At 48.8% G+C, this 26679-nt stretch overlaps 1 protein-coding gene across 4 annotated transcripts in view; it reads left to right on the top strand.

The window, feature by feature from the left end:
- SUSD5 (sushi domain containing 5) overlaps window positions 1-24008 on the top strand; it is an 80656-nt gene extending 56648 nt beyond the window's left edge. For all 4 annotated transcript variants that reach the window (XM_019811014.3, XM_045037917.1, XM_045037918.1 and 1 more), the window contains 2 exons: window positions 1370-1558; window positions 20493-24008. In XM_019811014.3, the coding sequence (XP_019666573.2) occupies window positions 1370-1558; window positions 20493-21784 (1481 nt within the window). In that variant the 3' untranslated portion in view covers window positions 21785-24008. The remainder of the gene's footprint in view (window positions 1-1369; window positions 1559-20492) is intronic.
- The last annotated feature ends 2671 nt before the right edge of the window (window positions 24009-26679 follow it).

The raw sequence follows: 26679 nt of genomic DNA, 5'->3' as shown, positions 1-26679 counted from the left end.
CCAGGGCTCCCACTGATGAGGAGGCAGGAAAGCTCGGATCCTCCTCTTCTCACCTTCAGGGCTCCGTCGCTGGCTGAAGTCTTGGGTTTTTCATAAGCAATTTGCAAGTTTTAATACAAACCAGCCTACATTCATGGCTAACAGGCTCATTTCCAGTAAAAAAAAAAAAAATATATGCACCAGTAAAAACATTCTCAGAGGACATTTAGAACAAGGGTTTAAAAGGAAACCTGGGCCTCATTCCCCAAAAGTGACTCTCGGGACCAGCCTGAGGGCAAAGCCCTGGAAGAGGTTCCAGGGAATGGGGGAGGGGGGGCTCTTCTTCATCTTTAGAGTGAAGCGTGGGGCTCCCCCACAGAGGGGACCCGAATGTAAACTGTGGACTTCCAGTGAAAGTGGCATGACAGTGTGGGTTCAGAGTTTGTAACAAATGTGCCCCCCGTGGTGTCGGATGTGGATAATAGGGGACACTGTGCCTGTACGGGCTTGGGGGACACATAGGAACCCTCTGTACTTTCCACTGTACTTTGCTGTAAACCTAAAACTGCTCCAAAAACACAGCTATCGGTAATACATATGCTAGAAACTTAGGTTAAAACCACACACAAAACTATACCTATCTGTGTCTACAGACACGTGTACGTATGTTGGTATGTATCCATAACTATATCTGTGCTTCTTTGCATACACCAAGCTGGTGACGGGGTCGCCATCAGAGGCTGGGGGAAGGGAGGGGCACCTTCGGCTGTACCGTCTGGTCTGTAGCCTTTTAGCTTTTCGACCAAGAGTATCGATCTGTTTGCTTTCGTTAGTAAGGCGGAAAGGAGCTTTGCTGCTAGAACTTCGCTTCTGGGTCTTCCCTGCGAGGAGACATTAGTGGGCCATGTTGCCTGGCAATTTCAAGATACAAAGTTGTAGCACTTTGTAGCACATTTATTCACTCAACAAGTTTTTTTAAGTTTATTTAATTTTGAGAGAGAAAGCGCACGCGCTCATGTGAGAGAGAGTGAGCGCACAAGAGTGGGGGGAGCCAGAGAGGGGCAGAGAGAGAGAGAGGGAGAGAGAGAACCCCAAGCTGGCTCCACACTGTCCGCGCAGGGCCCCACGTGGGGCTCGAACCCCTGAACTGTGAGCTCGTGACCTGAGCTGAAGCCAAGAGCCAGACGCTTACCCGACCGAGCCACCCAGGTGCCCCATTGGTGCCAGGCATCCGGCCAGGCTCTGGGGGCGCCAGGGTGAAGGCGAAGTGGGCCCTGTGACCCCAGTTCAGGGTGCAGGCAGCACCCGGGAGGGGGAGAGCTGTTTGTTCGTTCAGGTTTGTTTTCTCCCGGTAGTTGGGGAAGGCTGACTGCTGCCTCCTTTTCTTCAGACAAGCCGTGTGGAGACCCGCCCTCGTTCCCACACACCATCCTGCAGGGCCGCACGGGCTTGGAGACCGGGGATGAGCTGCTGTACGTGTGCGCCCCGGGCCCCGCCACCGGCCGCCGCGGATCGGCCTTCACCTTGCTGTGTAACAGCTGCGGGGAGTGGTACGGCCTGGTGCAGGCCTGCGGGAAAGGTAAGCGCCCCCACCCCCACCCCGGGCTGGGCCCCCTCCGGGCGCCCACACACCGTGAGCAGGGCCTCGCCCCTTCTGCTGGCAGCTTGGGGTGGCCTCTTCTCCACAAAGGTACCTTTGAAAGAGGCTTTCAGACCTCCCCACCCCCCCCGCCGAGTTCTGGACCTGCCCACGCCTGCACTTGACCTTAGGTTAACTTTCTAACTTATTTCCCTGGAAATCTGATCAACATGCCGAACCAAGTAACGGTGCTTGTGGTAAAGAGGAGCCCTGATTGTAACCGGGCCGGAGGGCGGTCATGAACGCAGGATGCAAGCTGGGCTTCCCCGAGGGTGGGGGGTCTCGCGACTGGGCTTAACCTTTGTGGGGACCTTGAGGGCTTGGCTAAGGGTTGTGACAGGAGCTCGTGACTCTTGTGGGGCCCGGGGCTCATCCACCGGGGCGGGTCCACAGCCTCACATGCAAGCCCTGCTTCTTTGCCCCTGAGCCGTCCTGGGGCTGTCGTAGGGGTGGAGGGTGACGCCGGGAGGATATTCCAAGACAGCTGTGTGGTCCGGCCCCACCGATGACAGCTGCCCGCCGCTGTCCTGCCACCTCGTTCTGTTCCCGGGGCTGCAGCCTGAGGCAGATATTTAGTTGAGACTAACGATTCCTTCCGGGTGGACATCAGACACCAGAAACCTGATCTGATTCCCCCAGGTGTCCCCACTCCATTATCGTCGTAAACCTGAGGGTCTCAGGCTTCTGCACCCACCCCCCACCACCCTGGGGGATTCTCCCTGTAGCAGAAATCACTGTCCCCAGCGGCAGCCTGGCCTCCCTCCTCGTGACCTGGGCATGTGGCTTCTTGCTGGACTCTGAATTGTTCCCTGACCTCAGGAGGCTCCTCTCACCCCAAGGCTCCTTTGGGGGCCACTTCCTGACCACCCCTCCCCCCCCCGTGACATCTGGGTACCAAGCGGAGGCTGGCTCCACAGAGGGGAATGAGTCCAGAAGCACAATGGTAACGCATTTATTGGGCAGTCTGTCCCTAGAACGTCCCACAGATCCCACGGGGGAACCACGAGGAGACTAGGGTGATGTCCTGTCTATGAGATGCATCCGTGCTGTGGCCCGAGCTGTGGTTCGTTGTCTGTGCTGCTGTCTGCGAAAGGTGAACACAGCAGCACTGTCCCTGCAGTCTGCCGGCGGACCTTTGGCTTGTTGTCATTTGCAAGCTGTACCGCCACGATTGTTCTCATCCGGGTCGTCTGGGTCACACGCGAGCGTCTCCCTGCTGGTTCCTGGGAGTGGAATTGCCTTCCGGGGGTTAGCGTGTGTTCGGTGTCAGTGGATGCTGCTGCAGAATTTTCTAGAGTATTCTGACCAGTTCACTCTCTGGACTAGCTATGTCTAAGAGTCCTCATTGTTCAGCCTCCTCACCAACCTTCAGGACTGTGACATTTTTACCTTTGCCAACCTAGGTACTGCTCAGCGGTCACTTGCTTGTAGTATTTATTTCTCTGGTTGAGCACTTACCGCATGTTCAGCAGGCATTAGCATTTCCTCTGTAAAATGCCTATCCAAGCCTTTCTGCCCATTTTTCTAATTGATTCAAATTATTTACGTCATGTAGGATTTCTCTCTTACATAAACCTGTCTTGTAAGGTTTTTTTAATGTTTATTTATTCTTGGGAGAGAGAGTATGAGTGGGGAAGGGTCAGAGAGAGAGGGAGACACAGAATCAGAAGCAGGCTCCAGGCCCCGAGCTGTCAGCACAGAGCCCGACACGGGGCTCGAACCCACGAATGGCAAGATCGTGACCCGAGCTGAAGTCGGACGCTCAACTGACGGACTGAGCCACCCAGGTGCCCCACATAAAGCTTTCTTCAGTGTGTTGGAAACATTTTCTCTCATTCCGTGGCTTATCTTTTTCCTCTTGGTGTATCTTGTAACGAATGGGATTGTTTAAAATTCCCTATTTCACTACTTCTCAAACTCTCTGTGCACCATTGAAAATTCTTTTCTAGTATTGGCAGACTGACGCTTTAGCACAAAGTATAGTGAAGCCAATTAATATAAAGCTAACCTAAAGCCTCAAATACAATACTGGTTTGTTTTTTTATAAATAGACATAAAATCCCCCTGCCAAATTGTTATGAAAGCTTCTAAAAACGTGCTCTCCAGGTATCTACTCGCCTTGTTGCAGACTAGTAACAAGAAATTGCAGACTAGTAACAAAAAGCACTGTGGGGGTGATCTTTCAGCACCTGACTCATCGTGGCGACTTTGCTGTTGTTTGGTGGCAGGCGGGAGCCTCCCTGCCGGTTCTGATCCTTCACCTGCTGGAGGAAACCAGGCCTGAGGCCCCGGCTTCCTGTTTGCAGACTGCGGCACCCCAGAGTAGAGCCCACCCCCCGAGACTGTTCCCAGAGCGGAGCGGGCGTCATTTCTGGGGAGGCTCCGGCCTTGGAGCCTGACCGGCTCGGCTCGGGAGCCACGCCCACCCGCCCCCGGGGCTGGGCTGTTTACCGGGCTCCAGGGGAGTGAGAACTAAATGCAGGTTTTGTGTGTCTGCCGCCGTGTCCGTGTTTATTTTCGCACAGCAAGGCAGACTTGTTAGAGCTTTCAGCTGTGGGGCGGGAATTCTGGTTTCTATCCCTGGCTGAGTAGACAGACTCTTACAGTTTTCGTTGCCCTGTAGATTTAACGTTCAAACTAGCCGTGTCATTATAAGGGGCGTGTGTGTGTGTGTGTGTGTGTGTGTGTGTGTGTGTGTGTGTGTGTGTGTTACGAGAATATCCTCACCAGGGATTCCACTCCCTTTGGCACATGGAGGTTTATAGTGAACGTCCATCTTTTGGCGGAGAACTGCTTCAAGGTGGGGAAAAGTCGTCTTGGGAGAGGGGCCGCTCGGGGGCTGGACCCCGGCGGGTTTGGAAAACGGCTCAGCCTGCTCTGGGCTGAGGGGCCACTTCACATCCCTTCGTCTGGCCCGGCCCAGGTGCTCTGTGTGTGCACTTGAGCAAGCCTGTCCCAGCACTAAAGGGAACTCTACGAACCCGGTGCCTCAAGGGAGTCCCAAGCAGCAGATGGAAGGGGAAGCTGGAAACCGGGTGAAATTTTGGAGGCCGTGTGAGTTTCCAGACGGCAGAAGCGCTCAGCGATGCGAGAGGCTGCAGAGAGCAAGTAATGAAAGCTGAAGCGGGTGCCTTAGCGTCGCAGCACAAGGAGGCTCGGGTGCCCTCGTGTTCTCAGTGTGAACGTGGGGAGCGCGACGCTCCTGGGCCATGTTGCCGCGAGCACAGGAGTGAGGCGGGGTGAGGAAGAGGTGGGGGCAGACGAGTCATCCTAAAAACTCTGCTGCTGCCGCTGCTCACGACCAGAACGAGGCAGAGACACAGGGCAGGGCCGGGGGAGGATGGGGGACCAGAGAGACTGTGAGGGTTTATTTTGTTTGCGTTCACTTTGTCATTTTAAGGCGGGAGAAACTTCAGTCTGTGTAAATGACGCTGGAAAAACTCGGAAGAGGAGGGGAGACTGAACTGTTTTCTTGACTTCCCCGAGTCTTAATTCGCTCATAGGAAAACACGGACCCCCGCATGGGGTTCCTGCCGCTGCACCACTTAGAGCAGGACCTGGGAGATGAATGGAATCTCACGGAATGTTCTTTCCCCCTTCACCTTCATGCTGATCCAAGAGAGCACTCAGGCCCCCTCACTTACGGGATCTGAGGGGCTTTGCGCACGACTCTGGCTCCCTGCCCGCTTCCTTGTATGTTATTGACTCTAGCCCCTATTCCGCCGAGTAACCAAAGGCATCCTGGGACTTAAACTGTCTGTTCCTTGTGAGAAGCTAGTCTTTGCCAGCGGGTGTCTCGGGTTCTGGAGAGCGGAGGTCGCACTTGAAACACATGTGCTGTGTGGGGGGCACCGAGGCCGGTTCTCCTTCCACCGAGGGCAGTTGTCCAGAGAAGGGCCTGTCTGTGAACCATTAGCTGCCAGCGCTCACAGCAGCCGGGGGATGGGTGCACCGGCCTGGGAAAGGGGACGTGGTCGGGGACATCAACAGCCCCCACGACTGCAGTGGAGAACGTAGCTGTTTATTAAGCCATCAGTGGTTTTGGTTTTGCTTGAAATCCGTTAACAGGGTGGGGACTGGCTGGAAAAGCTTGTGTCACGATGAGCAAGGATGAACCCACAGGGGCATGTACACCCGGGCGGGGGTGCAGGACGTGCCTCGCTCGCCTGCTGCCCGGGGTTGTGCGTTCACTGCAGGTAAGGTCGAGCCTCAGTGGCGACAGTGAGGTCTCTCGCTTAGGCACCGTGACTTTGTCTTTGACCGTGAACTTACATGGGCGAGGGCTGACTTAACTGCTGCCTTGCCTTCTGTGAGCCGGTGTCTCTCCAGCTTCGGTTCCAGGTCTGGATCTGGCTGTTCAGCTTCCCGTTCTCCTGTCCAAAGCCACACATCTTCTTGGTTCCTGTTCCCAGCTGGGCAGCAGGAAATACCTGTCATACCTCTCTGATGTCCTCAGTGTCTAACCGGTCGTGGCCCTAATTACCGAGAAATCCTGAGGCTTTGGCCCCTGAGTGTGTATGCAGCAGGCTTCCACGCTGGGGTTGCTTTTCCTTGGGCGTCTTCTGATGCCAAGTCCACAGTCACCTTCAAGGCTGTGTTTTGTCTCTGGTCGTCTGTATTCTGAAAACCATCGGGCCTCCCAGCCCCCCAAGAGGCCACCCCCGGCCACACGAGCCCAGTGATGGTGCCCACACAGTCTCACTTGTGTCTGTCCCTTGGCATGCTGCCCCTCCCCTACTCGCTGTCCTGGCCTCACATTGCCTTCCACACCTCCGTTCTCTCCTGACTTTAGCACTCAGGGGTCCTGTGGCCTCCGCCCTGGGCTCCAGGCCAGGCCGTTTATCCCGTCTTTGTGGTCGGGGTGGGAGAGGACAGCTACTGCAAAGTAGCATAGGGCAGATGACCCGGAAGTGAAAGACTCGGAGATTCTCCTTCTGTCAGTTGCCCCTTGTTGGCCCTTTCAAACTTGCCCGGACAAAAGGCATCACCAAGTGTTAAGACAGGCTCAGAAAATCCTTTAAGACTTTCCACTCTTAGGGGCGCCTGGGTGGCTCAGTCGGTTGAGCGTCCGACTTCAGTTCAGGTCATGATCTCACGGTCTGTGGGTTCAAGCCCCGCATCAGGCTCTGTGCTGACACCTCAGAGCCTGGAGCCTGCTTCGGATTCTATGTCTGCCTCTCTCTCTGCTCCTTCCCTGTTCATGCTCTGTCTCTCCCTCTCTCTCAAAAATAAATAAACATTAAAAAAAATTAAAAAAAAAAAAAAGACTTTCCACCCCAAGCTCCTTGGGATATGTTTATGCTTTGTGGTCTGGAATATCAGGAAAGTGAGTGACACCCATTTTGACCTCACCCCACCCACCCCACCTCCTCTGAGTCCAACAACAAATAGCTTCTCTCCTTCCCTTCCCTGGCCGGCCACAGCTGTGGAAACAAGACGTTCCCCACGTAGCACTCATAAAACCCAACGCTCGCTCTGGGCCGTCTCTGTCTTTTTTGTCTTTTTTGTTTTTGCTCCTTTTTTCCCCAGCAACTCGGTTGAGGTCCAACTGGCATCCAATAAACGGTGCCCACCCGAGCTACGAAAGCCTCTGACTTGTCACAGGTTTCCGCACCCAAGGCACCACGACCACCCACGACAGCGAACGTTTCCGTGAGAGGAGTCTTACACATCTTACGTCACTGAATCCGCAGAAATCTGAGGGTAGAAGTGGTTAGCGCCAATTAACAGATGGGAAAACTGAGGCACGCAAAAGGTCAGCGACTCCTCTGTGTCACGCAGCCAGAAAGCAGCAGAGCCAGGATGTGAAAGCAGGCAGGTCTCCTTCCAACACCTGTCTGGTCTTTGGGCTTCCTCCACAGGCCTCTGAAGCTCAGGGAGCGAGAGAAACAGGGGGGCGCCGGGCCCTGCGCACTGGCTCTTCTCCCGCCATGTTCCTTGGCTCTTTTTACCGCCTTTCGAAAGCCTTCCTTTTGTTTTCTTAAACTAACTCCAGTTTCTGTTTGTCTCCGCTTTTTGGATTTCACTTCCTTCCTAGAATGAAGCCGGAGTCTGCAACTGAATTTAGAATTTCCTTGTCAATATTGCCATATTTGTTCAGAAGTTCATTGAACCAGTGGTTATTTCTGGCTTGTCTGGTTGTCTTTTTCGGAATTACTATTTTTAACGACGGTGTAGCCAAGACGAGAGAAAAAAAGAAGGAATGTGTGGGCTTCTGGAAATGCAACGACTTGAAAAGAGGTGGAGAGCAGCAGGCCCGGGGGGGGGGGGGGGAGCCTCCGGGTTCTGGGCTGTGACCCCGTGCACTTCAGGGTAGATGCAGGCAGGACACAAGCAAGCCTTCTCCTTCTACTCCTGGGTTCTCTGGATCTTCCAGTTTCCTAAAGCAACAGTGAAATGTAAACACCCGGGGAATGATCTGGCTTTTTCCGGTGAGGTTTACATTTTCTGGACTTTCTGGTCCGCTCAGGGGACCCCAGGTTGTATTAGCACAGGTTTGAGGGGGAGCGTGGGAGAGGGGAGAGGGCAAGGAGGATGGCTGCATCCTTGATGATTGAGGAGAGTGTAGACACAGGAAAGCAGAGGGGACGTGAGCGAACGAGCCGCTCAACAGGCACGGCACTGGACTTTCCCAGCTTAAAGGCAGAACCTAATTTTTGGTTGAAATGCAATGAATGAGTAACAAACTTTACTCTTACTCATGAGGAGAAAAGCAGGCTTGGGATACTTTCCCAGGGGTAGCCTCTTGGTAAACGGTCAGTGCCCTTGTCTTCACCTGAGGTTCGGGAGAACTGTGACGTGGTGAAAACCTATTTCTGAGCCGGGACCTTGACCTGAGAACCTAAGGAGACAGGGAGCACTTGGTTCAAGGCCCCAGGCTGCTGCCCAGGGATGCTCTAGGCTCAGGGGCTCTGGAAGCAGACCCTTCACACACACACATTGCTCACACTGACCATAAGGGCCCAGGCCAGGGGAGGCCCACTCACGGCCACAGTGGACTGGCCTTTCCCAAACCCTCAGCTCTACCATTATACATTAGGCCACTGTTGCCTGCAGGACGAGGGGTGGGGGAAGAAAACACGACTCATGTACTGCCCACGCTCTGGGTGCCTTTTGACTTCATGGCATATTTAAGCTCGTGGGGTGGGTTATACGGGAGAGGGAATTTAGCAGCCGTGGATCATGCCCAGTACTGGAACTAAGAGGTCCTTTACTATTCTTTGCTGCCATCACGAATCACATAATGCCATTCGATGGACTTCTGGGCTGAATCGAGCTTCATCAAAAGGGTTTCTACCACTCACGAATTCACCTCTTAACCCACTCATTTGTTTATTCAACAAATGTTTATGGAGTGCCATGCACCACGCTGTGTGCAGGGTACGCAAAGGCAAAGTTCCTTGTTCTCAGAGGCCCCAGGCCGGGAGGGGCCGGCCGGACCTACTGTGCAGTGAGACCAGGGAGGTGTGCCCAGCGCACAGATCGAGACTGCTCCCATAGTTTCCATGCGTAACCGTGATTCCCAAATGAGACCGTTTGGGGTTTAAGTCTCAAGCACCAGCAAGGTATGCACTGGAGCTACCCAGCGTCCATAAGGATGAGTAAGGGTCTCCAAGCTATCCTTAGCCAATCCCCATTCATAAATACCTCTCACTTTGCCAACGAGAGCCCATTTCTAATACGTATCGTGGTCGTTACCAGGCCACTAATTTTACCAGTGGTCATTTCAGATATCAGGACACTAATTAGCGTTGCCGTGGCTTTGAGCAAGGCACAGATAATAGAAGTACTTGTCATAGGCACACATCTAGAGGGCGAGTGTCCCGATGAGAATGCTAATTGTCCGCCCCTGGACTGTGAATTCTTTTTCTTTTCTTTTTTTTTCTTTTTTTTTTTAATGTTCCTGTTTATTTTTAAGACAGAGAGAGACAGAGCATGAGCAGGGGAGGGGCAGAGAGAGGGGGAGACACAGAATCCGAAGCGGGCTCCAGGCTCCGAGCTGTCAGCACAGAGCCCGACGCGGGGCTCGAACTCACGGAGGGTGAGATCGTGACCTGAGCTGAAGTCGGACGCTCAACTGACTGAGCCCCCCAGGTGGCCCTGGACTGTGACTTCTTAATTGGAATGTCAGCAGCCGCTGGTTTACAGCTTAATGTAAGTGACACATGCATAAGGTCACACAGTATTTTCTTGAAATCTTTTCAAAGTACAAACATCCTAAGAAGAATGAATGCCTACTGTAGTTGTCCATTAATGATGTGTAACATTGTTGAATTGCTCCCAACGTCACCTTCCAGTCATTGCCTTCCTAAGACTTCCATGACCAGGAACTACGTTTTCCCTGTTTAAACTTTATTTCTGTGGAAGCATAAAGGATGCCCTCTTGTGTATGGCTTCTTTTGTCCAACATGTGTCTGGGAGGCACATCTGTGTTGTTTGATGAAGCTACAGTTCGTTCTTTTTCTTTGTTGTGGAATATTCCATTCTACTGTCGATGAACATTTTTGTTGTCTCAGGTGTGAGAACTCCGGGAGCCCCAGATCCTCACCAATAGTTGGTATTGTCCGTCTTCTTAATTGTCAGCATTCCGATGTGTAGGTTGTACTGTCACTGAATTTTAATTCCCCCTATTATTAATGGTGTTGAGCACCTTATCATATGTTTATTGGCCATTTGAATATCTCATTTCTGAAGTGCCTATCCATTTCTGTCACTCATTTTTCTACTGGGTTGTCCATTTGTTTCATATTGATGTGTCGGAGTTCTCTATAGGATTCTAGATACCCGAACTTTCGAGGTATATTATATATGTTGCAAATGTCTTCTACTAGGTAAGTTGTCTTTTCACTTTCTTCATAGTATCTTTGATGAATAGAATTTTAATGTAGGGTATATTATTAATCCTTTCCTTTAAAAAAAAAACTGTGGTGGAGGGACGCCTGGGTGGCTCAGTTAGTTAAGTGTCTGACTTTGGCTCAGGTTATGATCTCACAGTTTATGAGTTCAAGCCCCATGTCAGGCTCCATGTTGACACCTCAGAACCTGGAGGCTGCTTCGGATTCTGTGTCTCCCTCTCTCTCTGCCCCGGCCCTGCTTGTGCTCTCTCTCTCTCTCTCTCAAAAATAAATAAATAAACATTAAAAAAAAATTAAAAAAATAGAAAAATTATGGTGGGAAACACAGAACACAAAATTCACCATCTTAGCCATAAATATATTCACATTGTTGTCAAACAGATCTCCCGAACATTTTTCTCTTGCAAAACCAAAATTCTATACCCATTAAATAACAACTACCTTCTCCCACCTCCCCCCAGCCCCTGGCAATCACCATTCTACTTTCCGTTTCTGTGAATTTGACTACTCTAGGTACCTCATATAAGTGGAATTGGATAGTATTTGTCTTTTTGTGACAGGCTTATTTCAATGTCCTCAAAGTTCATCTGTGTTTTAGCATGTGATAGTAATCTTTTCCTTTTTTCCTCAGTTTTTATATATTTTAAAAATCGGGTTAAGGAAGGTTCCTTACATTCCTAAATCCTAGGGGTTTTTATCCTGTTGACTTCCGTCAGATGCTTTTCTGAAACTCCTTTTTTCAAATAAACCAATCATGAATTCCTGGGATTAAACGTAACGTGGTGTAATGTGCTATCCTTTTAATATAACGCCTACAGGTTTCCATTTGTCAACATTGTGTTTATGATTTTTGCATCTATGTTTAGTGAGAATGGTCTGCAATACTACTTTCTCGTCATGTCCTTGCCAGGTTTTGTTCCCAAGGTTACACCAGATGTATCAAATAAGTCGGGAAGTATCTCCTCTTTTTCTGTCCTCTGGAAGAGTTTGTGTAAGATTGGAATTATCCTCCTTTATAATATTTGATAGAATTCATTGACAAAGCCGGCTGTGCCAAGTTTTCTGTGTGTAGTGAGATTCAACTGCATTAATAGTTAATGGCATATAAAATTTTTCTCCCTTGGGGCGCCTGGGTGGCGCAGTCGGTTAAGCGTCCGACTTCAGCCAGGTCACGATCTCGCAGTCCGTGAGTTCGAGCCCCGTGTCGGGCTGTGTGCTGACGGCTCAGAGCCTGGAGCCTGTTTCAGATTCTGTGTCTCCCTCTCTCTCTGCCCCTCCCCTGTTCATGCTCTGTCTCTCTCTGTCTCAAAAATAAATACATTAAAAAAAAGAGAGAGAGATTACAAGAAAGAAAGAAAGAAAGAAAGAAAGAAAGAAAGAAAGAAAGAAAGAAAGAAAGAAAGAAAAAAAAGGAGGGAGGAAGGAAGGAAGGAAAAAGTTTTTAGAAAGTTAAAATTTTTTTTAAATATTTTTTTTATTTTGGGGGCCATAAATTTATCATAATCTTGTTACTGTCTTTTCTAATAGCTGAAAGATCTATGGTGATGCTTTTTTTTATTCCTGATATTAAAAAAAATTTTTAATGTTTACTTATTTTTGAGAGAGAAAGAGAACGGGAGTGGGAGAGGGAGACACAGAATCCGAAGCAGGCTCCAGGCTCTGAGCTGTCAGCACAGAGCCTGACATGGGGCTCAAACCCATGAACCGAGAGATCATGACCTGAGCCAAAATCGGACGCTCAACTGACTGAGCCACTCAGGTGCCCCTATTCCTGATGCTTTAATTTGTGTTCTTTCTAAGAGTTTCTTAAGTACTCTTGCTAGGGACTTCGATGTTTTGAGCTATCAATCAGTAGTTTTTTTTTTTTCCAAGAACTAACTTTTGGCTGCATTGACCCTTTATTGTATGTTTGGTTTTTATTTTATTAATTTCTGCTTTTTAAAAAATCTCCTTCCTTTATTTTCTTTGTGTTTAACTTACTCTTCCTTTCCTAGTCTTCTGAGATCAATGTGATTTTCAGCCTTTCTTCTTTTCTAAAATAGGTATTTAAAGCTATCACTTCTCCAGTTAGCCCAGTGTTTGCTGCTTCCTACAAGATTTGACATGTCATTTTTCATTATTCAGTTAGAATATTTTCTAATATCTATTGTAATTTATCCTTTGACCCATGATTTATTTGGAAATATTTTGCTTAATTTCCATACATATGGGAATTTCCTAGTAATCTTTTGTCTAATTTCACTATGGCTAGAGAACATATATATGACTTCATCCTTTCAAGTCAGTTGACATTTCATTTATGATCAATTTTGTAAAAGTATTCTATGTGTATCTGAAAAGAATGCGTATTCTACAGTTTTTAGATATGATCCGTATATGTCAAATAGGCCAAATTTATTAGATAAGCATGTTTTTCAAATATGTATTCTTAGCTTTTTGTCTGATTACTCTAATTGTTACTGATAGAGATATTTAAAACCTCTCTCTATGATCATGGATTATGGATTTCTTTTTTTAGTTCACATATTTTTAAGTGCATTTATTTATTTTGAGAGAGAGAGTACTCGAGCAGGAGAGGGGCAGAGAGAGAGAGAGAGAGAGAGAGAGAGAGAGAGAGAATCCCAAGTGAGCTCTGCACTGTCAGTACGGAGCCTGGCACAGGGCTGGAACTTACGAACCGTGAGAACTGGCCCTGAGCCAAAATCAAGAGTCGGATGCTTAACCGACTAACCCGCCCAAGCTCACCTTGTTCACTTATTTTAGATTCATATACTTTGAGTTTCCGTTACGTACACACAGATTTAAAGATTAATGTCTTCCTGGTAAATTGAAACATTTATCTTTACGAAATGAGCCTCCTTCTCTCTAGTATTGTTTTTTGGTTTAAAGTCTTCTTTGCCGGTTAGTCTTTCTATGTGTATTTTTTTTTCATTCTTTTTTTTTACTTTCAACTTTCCTGCACAGTTATATTTATTTTTAAAATTTTTTCCCGTAAAGTTATATTTAAAGTATGTCTCTTATAAGCATCAGACAACCAATTGGAGCATTAATCCGTTTACATTTAATCATCAATGATTTGGGTTTAAAATTACTGTCTCTATTTGTTTTCTCTGTGTTCTAGCTGTTTTTTTGTTCTTTATCCTCTGCTTTCCTGTGTTCTTTTGGAGGGATTAAGCATTTTAAAAATTATTATATTCACTCCATCTATTACATTCTAACACATTCTCTCTTTTTTTTTTTTTAATTTAATTTTTTAAGTAATCTCTACCCCCAGCGTGGGGCTTGAACTCACAACCCTGAGATCAGAGTTGCATGCTCTACAGAGTGAACGAGCCAGGCGCTCCTCTAACACATTTACTCTTCTTTTGGTGGTTACTCACAAATCCTTGACTTATCAAAGGGTGATACCATTTCCTGAACAATTTAAATACCTTCAAATATTTTGACTCCAATTACCTCCTCCCAATTTCTATGCGGTTGCCACACGTTTCAAATAATAATAGTGTGTGTGTGTGTGTGTGTGTGTGTGTGTGTGCTCGTTTTATGCAGTCAGTATTCACTTAGATTCGTCCCCCACCTCATATTCACCTGCTTCAGTGTTCTTTCCTGCCTACATCATGGGGCTTTCAGTGCAGAGGCTTTCCGCGAGGATATTTTCACAAAGAAGTCCTGGTTGGCAATTCTAACTTTCTTCTGACACTTTAAAGGTATCGCAGGGTCGGGGCACCTGGGTGGCTCAGTCGGTTAAGCGTGCGACTCTTGGTTTCCGCTCAGGTCGTGATCTCACGGTCCATGAGTTTGAGCCCCGCGTTGGGCTCTGCACTGGCAGCAAGGGCCTGCTTGGATTCTCTCTCTCTCCACCTCTCTCTCTGCCCCCGCCCCCTGCATATGCTTTCTCTCTCAAAATAAATAAATAAATGAAATTTTTTTGAGGTATCACAGTGTCTTCTGGCTTTCACTTTTTTTTTTTTTTTTTTTTTGGAAAAGTCGCTCTCAGTCATATGGTTGCTCTTTTGAAGGTTATGTGTCTCCTTTCACTTGTTGCTGTTAAATTATTTTCGCCTCGGTTTTTAGCAGTTTTAATTGGTGTGCTTGCCCGTAATGGTCTATGCGTTTTTTCTGCCTGTGGTTTGCATTGACTCTTGAATACGTGTCTTCCTGTTATTTTTCTCAGCTTTGTAAAATTCTCAGGGTATTCTGTTCCTTGAAGTTTCTGTTTTTTCGTTCTGTGTTACATTGGTCCTCAATTTGATTCCTGAAGTTTAAAATCACTCTTTTCATATAACATCCTGTTATCACCTCCCCTTGGACCTTTCGTTCAATTGCACCCACTTTCTTCTTCCTTTTTTTTTTTAAAGCTTATTTATTTATTTTTGAGAGGGACAGAGACAGTGTGAGCAGGGGAGGGGCAGAGAGAGAGGGAGAGAGAAGGAATCCCAAGCAGGCTCCGTGCTGTCTGCACAGAGCCTGACTCGGGGCTCGAACTCACAAAACCGCTCCAATCATGACCGGAGCCAAAACCAAGAGCTTGACCGACGGAGCCACCCAGGTGCTCCCGTGCCCACTTTCTTCTTAAGTTCTGTAGTGTGAGGCTGTTGCTAGGAATTCGTTCTATTCTGTGAATTCTTTCTTCTAAGTTAGGTTTTTTGCCTTTTACGTGCATCTTCCTTTCATCTGAAGAGGGAATGGTAGCTAGAAGGGGGTGTAATTTTACTTTATGTGTTTGCTTTAAAGTATCTGGGCTCTGCTTTCTTTCCAGAAAGGTTACGTGTCCCATGTGAAGCTCTGCTTCACCTGCACAAGGCAGGTGCTGGCGTTTTGGATTCCAGAACCACCCGCCCTGCAGGTTACTGGTCTGTTTCCACCCACTTTGCTTCTGTCTGGGATTTGTTGACTCCTCGCTACGGTTGTGAAGGGTGAGGGTGGCTTGGGAGTGGAATCATGCTCCCTTCTTGACTCTTCTCCAGAATTTTCCGTTTCTCCTCTGGTAACTGGTTTTTGAAGTTTGCTGCAGAATATAATGTCCCTTTCCGTGCATGGTGGTTGTTTGTAAGAACTTTTCCCTGGTGTTTCGTGTTTTTTCCTCATTAAAAAAAAATTCATATTCAGCAAGCCTAGTTTGTGTGTGTGTGTGTGTGTGTGTGTGTGTGTGTCCTCATGTTGAAGGTGTAGGGTAGAGAAAATGCGTGATGTGGGTTCAGCTGGACCACTTGGATGTTGTAAAGTGTGGCATATAATCCACTCTGAGGATAAGGAAATGTTTGCTTATGCCCCAGAGACATATTTAGCCGTCTGGAGTGTGAGGGATGAGGTAGAAGGAAGAGAAGGTTGAACAGAGGGAGAGCCGTCAGAAGGGGCGAGGACAAAGAAGCACCCCAGACTGCAGCTGAGGGCGACGGAATCGGGGTTGGGGGAGAAGAGAAGGGAGGAAGCCAGAGCAGAGGTTACGGGGACTCGTCAAGGCCACAGATACTCTGAAGTTCTGGAAGGTTCTGAGTCTCCCTCACTCACACTTCTTTTCAGCTGTCGCCTATTTGGGCCGAGTTCAGTTTGCCCGAGGCCACATGAGTCTGGGCGTCCTCTGGGTTGCAGGGCGATGGCCGTCTGGACCACGAGAGAGACCCCTGTGCTGCTGCCCGCCCTCACGCCGGCCCCCGGCCAGCTTCCACTGTGACACCGCTCTGCAAACGTGGGTCCCGTTGGCCAACTTGCACCCAACGGTCGGTGAGCTCTGGTCGATGAGCTGAGAGAAAACACAGGGTCAGAATTTAACCAGCAACGACAGGAGTTCCATGGAAGGAAACAGGACCACGTGTGGGCTCTCTGCGGGTTGGCATCTCGGGGCTGCAGTGAGGCAACAAAGAAATGCTCCTTGGTAAAAGAACGTGTGGTGAGAGGCCTTCCACTTAAGATTGCGCGTGAGGTAATAGTCTGCGATTTCAAGTGGGGCAAAGCTTCTGGAGGAAAAATGGTCTTGGAGAGACCTGCTTCCTGCCTTTCCCCATCGTGAAAGGGGGCTGTGTTCCGAGAACACAGCCATATTTATCCTCAACGGCAGCACCTCTGGGAGACAACTGGCATATGGGTATTGTTTTGCAAACATGCTAATTCTGTCTGCAATGCCATAAAATACATCCTATTTTTTTTAAATAAAAAACAAGTTGGATACAGCCGAGTTGAGGCAGAAATGACCTGTCGGGTGTGTGAAATACCAAGTTTCTTTGCGCGAGGACTAAATTTTGTGGAGAGGGGTTACCTCCCTGTGTCAACGTGAGTCTACCGGCAGCGGGAGGGAGTTCTGTTAGGGTGCCCTTTTACATTATAGGGCGGGGGCACCAAGGAAAAGCTGGGAAGAGATGTTCTCATGCGCCTGGCTGTGGGCTGATTTGCTCACCTGCGTGTGAAAGGTGTATGTGTGTGTGTGCCTGTGTGTGTGTGTGTGTGTGTGTGTGTGTGTTGTCCTCCCATGTGGATGTCAGTATATTCAAGTAGTGCTCCAATGATGGCACCTTTCAGAGCTGATAGAAGAAACCATGGTTATGTGTAATGCATTCCTCATAAATTGGAAATGAGCCCACAGTCCCCTTGGGTTTCAGCACTGTGTCCTTGGAACTAGATCTCCGCTCTGAGCAGTTACGAGGCAAAGATCAGGAGAATCTTGGGATCCGAGTAGATTTTCCTTCCTGTTTCTCCCAGTGCCATGGGTCCCCTCGTTCAAGAACACCCATAAGAATACCTCTAATGGGCGGGGCGCTGTTCTGCTCTGCTGACACAGTGCCTGGGACCCTGCCCTCGAGCAGCTCGTGGCCAGTGTGTCAGTTTTTTCTGCATAATGAACCACCCCCCAAAACGTAATGGCTTAGTCAACACTCATTTGCCTGGTGGCGATTTCCTGTGTAAACGGTTTGGGCCGGGCTTAGCTGGCTCGTTCTTCTGGTCTTGGCTGGGCTCACTCGGGGGGATGTGGCCAGCCCCCGGGGTTGGCCGGTGGAGGATGGCCTCAGCTGGTGCCGGTCGCCTCTCCCCCACATGGCCTCTCCTCCCTCAGTAGGCTCCCTGGGCTTGTTCACATGGCAGCCGGCAGGCTTCAGAGAAAGAGAGAGAGAAGGGAAGAGAAAGAGAGTGAGCATGCAAGGCTTTCACTGTTTTCTGTGGGTCAAAGCAAGTGACAGGCCAGTCCCAGTTCGAGAGCTGGAAAGAGAGTCACCGCTTCTGGAAGGAGGAGTCCACAATCACACTGCAAAAGGACTCGGGGCAGGAAAGAGCGGTGTGGCCATTTTCGTGATCTCCCTCCCTCAGCCAGTCGGTGCACACACGTTCACACGATGTAACCGCATTATCTTAAGGTCAAAGATTTAAGTCATGGGCTTCTTAAATGTCCAGCTGGTTTGGGTAGATTTTAGAGAAACGTTTTGTCACAGTAGCTTTTTTTTCGTTTTGTTCTGTTTTTAAGGCAAAAATGGTACTTCAGTGCGAAACCTAGTGTTTATTTGGCAGGACGGATGAGAATTTGCGCGTACCAAAGGTTTGCAACTCAACCCGGCAGGTCTCAAGACCATGGAATTCTGACACCAGCTGGGTGTCATACGATTTAATCCAGTGCTGACGTTAGCTACTCAGTAGTGAAGGGCTCAGTCCCGCAAGGCTGCCTCCACTTAGACGCCAAGCCTAAGTCCTGGGCCTCTTGTACTTCTGACCAGCCGGCTATAAATTGGGGATTCTCACAACTGTCTCCTCAAGCTCAGTAATTTGCTAGAAAGGCTCACAGAACTCAGGGAAGCACTTTACTTGCATTTACCGATTTATTATAAGAGGATATTATAAAGAATACAGATGAACAACCAGATGTAGAGGTATACAGGGCAAGGTCTGGGAGGATCCCAGGCACAGGAGCTCCTGTCCCCGTGAAGTCAGGGGGAGCTACCCTCCCAGCACATTGGATGCAGTCACCAACCTAGAAGCTCTTCGAACCCGGTAGTTCAGGGGTTTTATGGAGGGTTCATTACTTAGGCATCATTGATTCAATCATGGCCGTTAGTGACTAACTCCGTCTTTTAGTCCCCTTCCCCCTCCTCAGAGGTCAGAGGCCGGGGCCGAGAGTCCCAACCCTCTAATCACTTGGTTGGTTCCTCTGGCAACCAGCCGCGTCCAGAAGCCATCTAGGGGTCACCTCATTAGCATAAATTCAGGTATGGCCAAGAGGAGTGTGTTATGAATAACAAAAAATGTTCCTCTCACTCCTATTGCTTGGAAATCCCAAGGCTTTTAGGAGCTCATGGTAGGAACTAAACATCTATGTCTCACTATATCCCAACGTCATAGGGAGCCATGAAGTATGACTTCCAGTAGGACTTGACTTTCAAAAACCATTGTGAATGGGGAAAGCCCCATGGGCTGCTCTCTTCTGAGGACACGGCTTCTTGGGCCTTCTTGACCTGCTGTCCCTACATTCTGCTCTCCTAACTGTGGGGCCCTTTGTTCATTCTTACTCAGCTCATTTAGAATATTTCACAGCATAATCTCAAGAAGTCTTACAAAGAGCAAGTCCGCGTTTTAAAAGATACATTTTTATGTAAACATAACATACATACAAATCCTAAGGGAACATATCAATTAATTTTCAGAAAGTAAAGAAACTAGCTATCACACAGGTCAAGAAGTGGGTTGCCCGTATCCGCAAAGCCCTGCTTGTCCCCAGACTCAGTAATTACTGCTTCTATCTACCAACCTGACTTGTAACACCATAGATTAGCTTTGCTTATTTTTGACCTTTATGCAAGTAGAATCACACAAAGTGTATTCTTTTGTGTCTGGCTTCTTTTACACAACATGCTGGCTGTGAGATTCATCTGTGTCCTTGTCAGAAGCAATGGCTTGTTCATTTCATTGATGTACAGATTTTCCTCGTACAGATACGCCGTGATTTACATCAGTTCTGCCGTGAATGGACATTTGGATTATTTCCAGGTTTTGGTTATTATGAGCATTCATGTGCATGTCTGTTGGGGCCCAAACACTGGATATCATCAATTAACACTAGATACTGTCCGTCTGCTTAATTTTAGCCATTCTGGTGCTATGTAATGGCATATTTTTATGGCTGTAATTAGCATTTCTCTGTTGCTAATGAGGTTGACCATCTTTACACATGCTTAATGACTACTTAGATAGATGTCTTTTTTGTGCTATACCAACTCAAGTATCTTGCCAACTTCTCTATGGTTTGTCTGCCTACTTAGTATTGATTTGTAGGCGGTCTTTATCAATTCTGGACGTGAATCTTTTGGAGATGATATGTGTTGCAAATATCTTCAAGTCTGTGGCTTTCTTTTTAACTGTCTTCATGGTAGCTTTTGATAAACAGAAGTCCCTAAAGTTAATATAACCCAATTATCTATCCTTGTGCCAATACCAGAGTCTTACAAAGTGTTTCAGTTTAATAGTAAATCTTGAAACTTTGCCCATTTCAAGGAATCTTCTTGGTTCTCTGCATTTCCAGAAATTTCAGCATCAGCTTGTCTGAGTCTGAGGTTTTCATTAGGGTTGTATCAAATCTATGTCGCTCAATTTGGACAGAGTTGACAGCTTATCAGTTTTGAGCCTTCTGTTTCATGATCATGGTATATCCATTTATTCAGGTCTTCTTTAATGTTGCTCAGTGGTATTTTGTACCGTTCCTTGTGCAAACCTCGCACATCTTTTGTTAGCCTTATTCCTAGGTGTTGGATTCTTTTTAATGCTATGGCAAATGGTGTCTTTTAAAATGTTTGTTTCTGTACATTGCTGGTATATAGAAATACAACTGATACTTTCCACTGACTGTGGACCCTGTGTCCTTGATAACCCGTATGTTAATTGTAACAGTTTGCATGTAGATTCTTTGGGTTTGTCATCTGGGAAGGCTTAGCATCTGTGGAGGACAGTGTTATTCCATCTGTCCCTGTCCTTATACTTTCTAGTCCTTGGGTTCTACACCACCGGCTCCAGGACCTGATGGAGTTTTTCCTTCTCCTTTCCAGATGATGCTGAGGCACATATTGACTATGAAGATAACTTCCCTGATGACAGATCTGTGTCACTCAGAGAGCTCATGGAGGACTCCCGGACGGAGGCAGAGGAGGACAGAGGTCCAGGAGAGGCCTCTGAGGAGGCTCCACGGCAGGACCGTCTGGTCTCCGTTTCTGTGGGGAGAGACAGCATAGCCCAGGATACGGCCTTTGTGCCAACTACAGGCTTGTCCGTCGTTGGGAGCAGCGTCCCCACAGACCTGCCAGGATCCCGACTGAGCCGCAAGTACTTGTTCTGGCTTCCCGCGGAGCCCTTCCACAAGCCTGAGGGGGAAAAGGGGACGGATGATGACACCAAAAAGCAGTTTCTGGCTAGAGAGAAGCATGGTAGCATCACACCGGCTCCGGGCGAACCTGACGCCAAGATGGCCTATAGCAGCACAGATGGGCACTCAGGGACGTTTGTGGGCAGGACCGACGGCAAGACAGGGGACCCGATGGTGAGCAGCAGTGATGAGTCCTGGTTAGATGGCTACCCTGTGACCGACGGGGCTTGGAGGAAGACGGGGGCAGAAGACGAGGACGGGGACAAGGGAGGTGGGTCAGTAGGGCCGGAAGAGAGGGTTCTAGTTGCTCCCAACCAGCCCACTCCTGTCGAAGTTAAGAAGCCTGGAGGTACCACGCTCACACCACGTGAGGACGTGACCCGCGGTTCAGTTCTTCTGTCTCAAACGCTAGATGTGGAAGCTTTGGCTCTCGGACCGATAAATGTGTCTGAAACGGAGAGTCCCAGCGCGGGAGATGGTGACTTGCCCGGGTACCAGTCAACTGTTCCTCGGAAGTTTGCCACAGAGAAGTCTCCCGTGGCCACCCTCCCCTATGAACTCACCAGCTCTGCCCCGGAGACGGTAACAACTGCTGCCCGGCAGATGCCGGATCCCAGTCCCTCGACTGTCATGGCGGCCACCCAGACTCCAGTGGAAACCATCACTCCTGAGGTCCGGGACAGCTTCCCCTACCTGCTGTCCGAGGACTTCTTGGGACAGGAAAGCCCCGGCCCACGTGCAAGTGATGAGCTTCTGCCAACCGTGGAACCGTGTGTAGGGGATGGGTGTCCCGGCCTCGGCAGGGGCCCTGTCATCGCCACCATCGTCACCGTCCTGTGTCTGCTGCTGCTCCTGGCAGGCGTGGGGGCGGTGTGGGGCCACCGTAAGTGCCAGCACAAGAGCTCTGTGTACAAGCTGAACGTGGGCCAGAGGCAGGCTCAGCACTACCACCAGCAGATTGAGATGGAGAAGGTCTAGCCTCCTTCAGTGCGGGCTCCCCCGAAGCCACTTGGGAGGAAAACGAACCGTGCCACGTCTCGCCGATAAACACGGATGATTCACTAGACCATGAAACAGGTGGCGCCGGGCCCATCCTTCTCGTGCTCGGGTCTTTGTTCTACAGGCCACGAAGTGTCTCTGGGGGCACCTGGTAGGACAAGAAGGCCTCGGTGGCATCATCACACACATCAACATCTCCCTAACCAACTGCCCCGGAATGTGCTGCGCTAATCCCAGACCTGTGCTCGGGCCCTGATTCCCATGTGAGGTCAAAAGTCGTCTCCCACTCCATCATGCTATTGCCTTCTTTCCCTTTTTTAAGAGAAAAAAAAAAATGACTCCACAACGTGAAATTTTTAGAAAAAGTGTGGTAACCTGACATTTGAGAACAGTGTTATTTAGGAGATGGATATTTAATTGTTGGGGGTGGGATATAGAAAAATAATAGGCTACTTCCTTTTAACGTCGTGACATTGTGGGGGCAAACGAGCCAGGAACCGGGGCGTAGTCTAGAAGCTTTGAGGTTTCTTTTTAGCTGTTTGTTGAATTTGGAGAGAATTCAGGACTGCTGTTTCGTTGGGGGTTGAAAAGTAATGAGACACGCCATCCACTTCTGTCCCCTCCGTTCTGTAGGACAGACCATTGTTTTTTTGAAAACAAGGTCATCTTTGTACCGGTAAGCACGATTTCCTCTCGGATGCAGTGGCCTAGTTGTTCTTGACCAGTCTGCGCCTAAGAATACCATAGAGTTTTTTGTTGAACTAACAAAGCTCAGTTCTTGGTTTCCTCTCTTAGAATTTGCCATTTTTCCGGACTCCAGCAAGAGGGAATGACACGGGAGGAAAGTAATCTTTTAAGAGGGCCGAGGGCTTAGGATATCAAAGTAGAGGGATGCAGAGGAATTAAAAAGGAATATGAAATTCCCCGTGCTGACGTCTTCTGTACTCTGTCGTGGCAGTTGGGAGCTCCATGGAAACAGCATGAGTCCGGGATGGACTCCTCCTGGCCACGGAGCACCCCATCTCATGGTATCTAGATCACCTTAGGACGGTTCGGCAGGTACCGTGTCCAACAGAGGCTCTCAGAGCGTGGTCCTCGGACAGGCAGTATCAGCTCCCAAGCAGAAACCCTGGGGGCGGGGCTCAGCTCGCTGTGTGTTAAGGAGCCCCCCAGCTGATCCTAAAGCACAGTCACGTTGGACAACCATTGCTTTAGACTATAAATTGTGAGCTTGAGCCAGCTGAAGGCCCAGAGGCCCAGAAGATGAGTAGCGCCCGTGGCTTGCCTTGCGCGGAAGCCGGGCATCGCCACGCGCACCTGTGGCAGCATTTGAAGCCGCTGCTACGCCGTCGCCAATGGTCTCCGATATATTGGCCCAGAGACGAAACACATTATGCTTTTATAATATGAGTCACCTTCTTAGGAATAGTTTTCAGTGGTTAAAAAAAAAAAAAAAAAAAAAAAGTGACGAAGGCCTTACGTTGATTTTAAGACACTAATTGAGGGGTTTTACGTGCAATGAAATCCTGATCTCCTTTACAATGGAAGAATTGGTGGTGGTGTTTTGCACACGCACGTGTGGAAAATTCGCACACCATGTTTTCCACCCTGCCACCTGTGTGCTTTGGAAAAATGCACCTGGGTGCATGCTTTGGAAAAATAAGTATCTATAGAGGCAGTGTGGCAAAGTCAAAGACCCTAGTCGCCATCACTGGGTAAAGTGAAGGCCTGAAGGTACCGAATGGAACACCTACACGTCAGGTAGAATCTAGAATAGGACTGAAATACTTTCTGCATGTGTAGCCAAAGCAAAACACCACAGAATAAAAGCCAGAGACTGTATGTATTTATAAATTAGATTCTCTTCTAATCTATTACAAGATAACATTTCTATTTTTAACTATATAAAATAACCTCCATCTCAACATTGGGATCGTGTTATTCAACTATCATTATGTCATAACCCAAGAACACTGACTGAATATCAACCCAGAAATGGGGAATGTTAATATGAATGTATTAATAAATTTATTACAGATACATTAATACATGTAAATGTATTATTCTGTAGACGTGAACTACATGAAAACAAACCCAACGCATGAGTTTTTACATTTTTAGTGACTTACTGTCATCTAAATTAATGTCATAGGATCTAAAAATGCATGTAGAAAGGGAATCATTAAAACATTGTGTACCTAAATTTTATGTCATGATTCGTGTTTGGGACTCGTAAACATTTAATGTTCATGAAAAATGAGGTTGGGTGGTTTATTAACACAAAGCTTCTGGGATCTTTAAAATAAATACTTTCCCCAAACAGTTGCTAAATGTATTTTATATCTGAGTTACATCATGATGGTTTAAAAAAAAAACACAAAAGATTCTCTAGGGGCCTCTGGGTTCAGGAACCGACTCTTGATTTCAGCTCAGGTCATGATCTCACAGTTGGTGAGATTGAGCCCCATGTTGGGCTCTGTGTAGACAGTGAGGAACCTGCTTGGGATTCCAGAGGAATCCTAGAATTCTCTCTCTTTCTCTCTCTCTCTCTCTCTCGCTCTCCTCTCAAAAGAAATAAACTTTTTTTAAAGAAAAAGATTTAAAAAAATTTTTTTAATAAAAAAAAACTGGGGGGGGCTCACTCAGTTAAGCATCTGACTCTTGATTTTGGTTCATGATCTCACAGTCCGTGGGTTCGAGCCCCGCATCAATCTAATAGCGCACAGCCTGCTTCGATCCACTGTCTCCTTCTCTCTGCCCCTCCCCTGCACTCGCTCTTTCGCTCTCTAAAAAAACCCAAACATTAAAAAAAAAAAATCTTTGTTTTCAATGACTTTCCAAGTTCTGATTTCCTGTAAGTACGATGAGATGGCACACACCCTCCTGGCCGAGGGAGGGGAGGGGAGAAACAATATTTCTCGTTTGGCCTGCTGAGTGTCCCCTTAAAGGAAGGTTGAAACTGATCGTATTTGTATTTGTTGGCCAAATTGCTTGCTTGCTTCCTTCTTATCCTTGTCTTATAAAATGGGCATCAGTATCTTACCCTGTCAGCTCAAGAGAGTCGCGAGCCAACTCATTCATTCAACAAGCCACCAAAGCCAGATATCTGAGGGGGAGGGGGAGGCGTCTGGGGGCAGCCGGAGGGGCCGGGGGAGCCTGCCCCAGGGGAGAGGCGCCCTACTGTGGCACAAACCACAGCCAGTCCTGACTCTTTTCGGGGACAGGAGCCGGTCAGTCGAGGCGATGCTGAACTCTCACGGTGTCGTCCCTCTCGGGGAGCCGCTATGAGGACGAGGACGGGGATGGGGTGGGGAACCGCCTTGCCCCTGACTGCGGGCACAGGAAGTCCTCTGCACAAAACCTTTGGCTGAGGCTTATTTGAGGCTCCCTTCCCTTTCTCCCCCGCCCTTGTATACAGCCTAAAGTCTCCACACTAGGTCATTCAAGCCTGGAGTCACCAGAAAAAAGAAGTCGCTGTTCGGGGCGATGGCAGATGATCAAGAGTGCAGACAGCTGTGATGAAGGATTAGTTGTGGGTTTTCCTCGGGGCCTCGCTACAAACTGCGTCGCAGTCCCATGTGCAAACACTATTAAATGAGAATGTTTTCTCTGGCACCAACCCACCTTTCCCCCCCAGTTTCAGTATTGAATTAAAAAAAAAAAAAAAAGACCCAAAACACCCAAACTAAAGTAGCTTAGGTTTACAGCTCACATTTAAAACTTAAAAACATTATTTCCATAAATGTTGGCAGAAACCGGCCTCCGTTGACTCCACCGGCAGTCGTAATAAAAAAAAACCCTTTCCCACTGACAACCTAACAGATCATTTTCTGTTTGCCACGGAGTTGGGCTCAATAAAATGCTTGTGCTCTTAAAACTCCCTTGGTAAGAACTCCGAAAAGCAACATTTCCTGAGGCGGCCTTCGTGGCCAACGTACCTGATCCCAGGGGTGAGCCCAGCAGGCCTGTGGCAGCCGTTGGAAAGGCTCAAAACTCAGAGGCACCAACAACTTGGCATGTTGGTGTGTGAGAGGCTGCAATTAGGCGCCTTTAAACCCGAGTCCGCACAAGCCTCCCCTCGGCCCTCCACTGCTCGCGTGGAGTCTGAACGTTCACGGGGGCCTGGGTGGGTGGCCTCTAGACCCTTCCCGGCGGGGGCCCCCTCCCTGGGGTGGACCGGCCAGAGGAGACTCCCCAGAACAACCGCTGGGCCCCGTGCAGGTGGGTCAGAGGACAAGCAAGGTTGGGCCTGGAAACTCCCACAAACTTCCAGATGTGTTTGTTCTTTCAAAAGACAGGCCCAACTCACGCCGAACCCCTCAAGTCTCAATCCAGGAGTCTTCTAGGCTCTTCCAAGAAACGCTGTCAGGGAGGTGCTGGGTTGAGGTCGCTGAGTAGAGCGTGCCTACTGGGTTTCACGGTAGGTGTAGAGGAATCAGCCCACCTCCTCCTGGTTTTTTGTCTGTTTGCTTTAAGGTTGGTTTGGTTTCCTTTGAAATGAAAACGTGAGTTGCTCAGCCCCACCGCCTGCGATCCATCCATCATCCATCCATCCGATCGGTCGATGGAGCAACGTGCGGTGTGGACCAGACTGCTCCCGGGGCTTCTTCCTCAGGGGGCTTGCGAGGATGGGGGAGCACGGGGGCTTTTCGGTCCCCCGTGAAGAGGGGCCAAGTTCAGGGAGCGAACGCGGACCCCTCCCACCGCCACCACTCAACCCTGTGCGCAACACCATCCTCCACCAAGAGCTCGCCCCGGCTCAGAGGGGCAGGACCAGATGGAAGCTGTGCAGGGCGCGCAGAGGTGAGGGGGATCCCACCGCCGGGCCGGCCTGTCCTGCGCCGCTGTCCTCGGCTGCTCTCGCCCGGCTGGGA

Source organism: Felis catus, chromosome C2 (assembly GCF_018350175.1).
Source record: "Felis catus isolate Fca126 chromosome C2, F.catus_Fca126_mat1.0, whole genome shotgun sequence".
In the NCBI taxonomy this organism is placed as follows: domain Eukaryota; kingdom Metazoa; phylum Chordata; class Mammalia; order Carnivora; family Felidae; genus Felis; species Felis catus.
This window is presented reverse-complemented; position numbering and strand designations above follow the sequence as displayed.